Raw genomic sequence first — 5,000 nt, forward strand, 5'->3', positions numbered from 1 at the left:
AGGTCTCTACATCCTGCTCACCTCCGTCTCCTTGGAGGCCACGGTGTCGCTGAGGTTCTGGAGGTTGCGTTCCTGCCTCAGCGACGCCTCTCTGGCCGAGTGCAGCTCCAGCTCCATCTCCCCCAGACGCTGCCGCAGCTTCTGATTCACACCGACACAACACGCCGTTACTGCATTACAGGCCCCTGAACGGTCCCCACCACACTCCAAGGACCGGACCATCTCCATACCAGGGGATGTGGATCATGTCAGTCAGAAGGCATGGCTCAGCCGGGGGGGAGGAGGGAGACACCGTACCTGGCTCTGGGCCTCGCTCTCTCCCTGATCTTGGCCTGCAGGGAGCACACCTGGCCCTGGGCCTTCTGCAGCTCTCCCACAAACTGACCCGCGGCACTCTCATAGCCAGACAGCTGGCCCTGCTGCTCCTCAATCAGCCTCTGCATCAGGGAGAGGGGGGAGGGAGGGGGGAGAGAGGGGAGAGAGGGGAAGGGGGAGAGGGGGAAGGAGGGGGGAGGGAGAGGGGGAGGGAGGGAGAGAGGGAGGGGGAGAGAGGGAGAGAGGGGGAGGGAGGGGGAGGGGGAGGGAGAGGAAAAGGGAGAGGAGAGGGAGGGAGAGGGGGGGAGAGGGAGTGGGAGAGAGAGGGGGGGGGAGTGAGAGGGGGAGAAAAGGGAGAGGGAGAGATGTTTGCTTGTTAGTAATAAAGAGGAATATAAAGGGCTTCAACGTAACAGTTCCTCTGTGTGTACTGTATTGATTCCACTATGCTCGCGTGCCAGTCATGATCACGTGATTAACGTTAAGAGTAAACAAATAAACGGTGGACCAACCAATAGAAGCCGACGCTGTGTTTATGTAGGTCATGTTTTGCGTGTAGACAGCATGTCAGGGGAGAACGAAAGTGAGCTCATCCTGCATGAGTGGACCGCTTCCTGAGGAAGCGACCCTCGCCATGGCCCTGTTCTGTTGACTTCCTGTCCCTAGATCTATGTCATGAAGCTGCTGCTCCTCTGGGCGTCATTAGGACTGACAGACACCGCGCTCTGCAGTCACGCTCCCACCAGACACACTATCACCAGGATGTTAGGAGCCAAAGAGCAGGAGTATAGGTTAAGGGGGGTAATCACTCTCTGCCTATTTGAAAAGCGTGAGCTTATGGCTTATAAACCCAAATAATGACAAGCAGCCAGTGTGAGGAATGCGTTCTATTCTCAGAACAACATTCAGCCTAATTAGGAAATGCATTTAATTATATATGACCATGTCTTTTGGTTTCTCGTTCTTCCATGATCTGTTGTTCTGAGGGTGAAACTGAAAGACTATACACTCAAAAGCTCGCTAGTCAATTCCATGTTTTGCATGAATGCGTGTTCTCCACCACAGTCTAGTGGCGTACAATGGGTCGATACACGCGGGTCGTTCAGCCCGTTCCACGCTCCGTCCTGTCGGCCGTGAACCGATCTGAGGGGCTCGTAGAGCAGCTTCAGACCGAACATTAGCATGACAAAGGGAAGTCATGACGCTGGATCAGAGCGGACACTGTTGTACTCAGAGGGAGGTTTAGTAGTTGCAGGCAACAGTTACCATGGTGACGGTGGAGTTGCTAGGGATAAATAGGAGAGGGCGGGACGTGCTGATGAGTTATCAGAAAGCCTAGCTGTGTGCAGGCTGTCTGAAGTGGCCGAGTCGGGTGCAGGACGGCCACACGGCACGCGGTCGCCCAGGGGCTGCTCGCTCACAGACCCTGAGGTCCCCTGGCCTCTCTAAGACATGAACAGGAGGCGCTCTGCGTCAGGGGGGATGGGTGGTGGTCCTCTAGACACGTGGACGTGGCAGCGGATACCTGCTGGAAGCGGAAGGGCCCGCACGCCACGTACTCCTCCTCCCACTGCGCCTCCAAGTCCCCCCAGCTCCGAGCGCAGCTCCTGCTGGGTGGAGGTGACCACCACCTCGGGCAGCGCCGGGTGGAGGTGTGGATGGGCGTAGGGGTCCAGCTCACAGTCCGCCGCCCCGCAGTAGGGGCCTCTCAGGGGCCCGGGGAGGCTCAGGGACAGCCCTCTGTACAGCCGGGCCTTGACGAGCAGCGGCAGCCGGCTGCCTCTCTGGGGCCTGACGGGCCGGTACTCCCAGCCCCGCAGGAGGCCCAGCAGCACCTCCACCCCGGGAGGGGGCCCTCCCCGGGGGGGGGGGTCCCAGGAGAGCTCCCCGGGGCCGTCCCCTCGGAGTGCGGCGGGTTTCCCTTCCTCGTCTCCGTCCTCTTCCTCTTCCTCGCCGGGGTCCGCCTCCAGGCCTCCGTCTAGCGCCGGGGGGTTCCAGCGCCGTGTCCCGGGACTCCAGCGCCGGGGTCTCCAGCGCCGGGGGGTCCAGCGCCGTGTCCAGGGACTCCAGCGCCGGGGTCCTCCAGCGCCGGGGGGTCCAGTGCCGTGTCCAGGGACTCCAGCGCCGGGGTCTCCAGCGCCGGGGGGTCCAGCGCCGTGTCCAGGGACTCCAGCGAGGAGCCCAGGCCGGCGCTGGTGTGGTCGGCACAGCGTGGCCGAGGCCAGGGCCGTGGCGTCCCGAGTCCCTGGGAGGGGGTGCGGGGGGGGTCCTCCTCCTCTTCCTCCTCCTCCTCGCGCCCCCCCCGCTGCGCTGGGCGAGCGGCGGGGGGAGGGGCCGCAGGAGGTGCTCCTCCGGCCCACGCTGCGGGGCACCCGGCACACCGCCTCGTAGTCCGAGTCCGCCACGCGCAGCGCGGCGCAGCCCCGGCAGCGCCGCGCCTTCTGCCCCGGGAGGAGCTCTGGGCCTGGGCACTGGTTCTGGGGACAGTGGTGGGGCTGGGCCTGGGGGTCCGCCTCCTCCTTGTCCGCCCAGGACTCGTACAGGGAGTAGGTCAGATCCTCCTGGACCATCTCGGAGTACCGGGCGTCCTGCAGGGAGGACAGGTCGACCACGGCCGAGCCCTCGGTGGACGTCTCCACGGCGGCGCCCGGGTGGGAGGCGGGGCAGAGGAGGCCGTCCCCCGGGTTGTGTTTACGGTACAGACCGCCGATGCACTGCCTGAGTCGGTCCTTCTCCAGCAGCAGTTTGTGCAGGCGCTCCAGAGACAAGGCCTCGACGCGAGCTATCACAGTGTCGAACCGGTACATGCGGTCCAGCATGAAGGCGCACTTGGAGCAGGCGAACTCGCCGCGGCCGTCCCGCACCAGCTCCCGACCCAGGGCGTGCGACAGCAGCACCTGCAGGTTGAGCTTGGAGTTGGGGTGGAAGATCCAGCGGCGCTGGTTGCCACAGAGCTCGCGGGCACAAATCCGGCAGACCTCCTTCATCTTTACAACGTCCAGCATCACAAATGTAGATTTTATAAATGTATACTTCACGCGATTATTTCTCAGTCGTTCCGTTACCATAGAAACAGAGGAGCTGGGTAGGAGCTTATCTTCTCATTACATCAGAGACCATCGGAACCATGGAGATACGGTAGCTCAGAGGATGCTGGGGTCCAGACGTCAACGAGAACGTTTCAGTATAAAACACGAGACCAAGGAAGCCTCGACTTGACATCTGCCTTCATGTCACGAACAAGATCTCATGAAGGACAGAAGAGGAAGGATCCCGGATCGGGTTAATCGCGTAAAAAGCTCCAAATCACAGAGGCGCAAAGGATGCTGTTCCGCATAGCGGATGAATGAATGAACCCGACGTCATGCGTAGGGTTTCACTTCCCTCCGTACGACAACGCCGACACACAGAGTTCTCTTTGGTCGGTACACTTCAACGCTGTTACAATTGTCGACATTAACTAGTTTAGAGAAAACCAGTCAGAAAAACGAGGAGTCTCTATAATGAGGGCATCGCCTCGCTGCTGCACCGTTCTGATCTGACTCCAGATCATATCTCCCCCAGAAAAAGATGCGTCCTGTCGGTGTGTTCTTCGATCTAATATGATACTCTGTGCCTCCAGTTAATTCCTTTCCTTTCCAGTGTAGTTGGTTTAGGTTTAAAAATAGAAAAAAGAGGATGACGGTTTGACAGGAGGACCCTCAATAAAATGGGTCTGGGGTTTTAGAACCGCCGTATCCGATCCGGAGAAGGGGCGGCCCCACACTGGACTGAACCATCTCACTGAGAGCACGGGGGTGGACGGAGCGCACCAACACCCGTCTCCATGTAGAGCTGGGAATCGGCGAGTACTGATCAACATGATTTGTAATGAAAATGACAGCGGTGATTCTGTCAAGTTCAGTTTTGATTTGAATGGACAAATATAAAATAATTTCTACATTTGAAAAAGATGAACAGATTTAGGCCTAAGGAGTTGAATAGAATATCATAATATGTAGAAGTTTGATTTATTGTATAAACAAGTCCATATGATGATATGGATGATGAATAATGTTTTTCTTTTGTTACTGTAAGTTACATTAGGCTACAACACCTTCCTCATGTGTTGATCTACATTCTATTGGTCTTTCTGGGACCAGACCTTCCCAGCTCTGGCCAATCCCAGTTTTGCCTCCACACACACGTCACACACACGCCAAACGCCCTGACGAACGGGTTTCAGGGGAGAGCCAGGGGGGGCTGCGTTCATCCCAGGGATATATTCATCACGAGGGGTGTCAGCCAACTAACATCTACTAAAAAAAATTATGACCGTCGGTTTTGGACAGAATCTGCTGCTTTGAAACAAAGACGTAGAAATATTAGTTGTTTGGGCCAATGTGAACAATGACCTTCCAGGAACCTACCCCCTCTCCCCCCACCCCTCTCTCTCTCTCTCTCTCTCTCTCCTCTCTCTCTCCCCTCCTCTCCCCCTCTTTCTCTCTCTCTCTCTCTCTCTCTCTCCCCTCCTCTCCCCCCCCCTTTCTCTCTCTCTCTCTCTCTCCCCCTCCTCTCCCTCCCTTTCTCTCTCTCTCTCTCTCTCTCTCTCTCTCTCTCTCTCTCTCTCTCTCTTTCTCTCTCTCTCCCCCTCTCTCCCCCCCCCCCTCTCTCTCTCTCTCTCTCTCTCTCTCTCTCTCTCTCTC

The 5,000-nt window shown here is 57.9% G+C and overlaps 1 protein-coding gene across 1 annotated transcript in view; it reads right to left on the reverse strand.

Moving 5' to 3' along the window:
• LOC132468591 (myomegalin-like) overlaps positions 1-4,724 on the reverse strand; it is a 32,074-nt gene extending 27,350 nt beyond the window's left edge. Inside the window, 4 exon segments of the mRNA XM_060066314.1 lie at positions 22-158; positions 317-437; positions 1,841-1,903; positions 1,905-4,724. Of these exon segments, the coding sequence (XP_059922297.1) occupies positions 22-158; positions 317-437; positions 1,841-1,903; positions 1,905-3,383 (1,800 nt within the window). The 5' untranslated portion in view covers positions 3,384-4,724.
• Between the last annotated feature and the right edge of the window lie 276 nt (positions 4,725-5,000).

This window comes from Gadus macrocephalus, chromosome 12 (assembly GCF_031168955.1).
Source record: "Gadus macrocephalus chromosome 12, ASM3116895v1".
Lineage (NCBI taxonomy): Eukaryota > Metazoa > Chordata > Actinopteri > Gadiformes > Gadidae > Gadus > Gadus macrocephalus.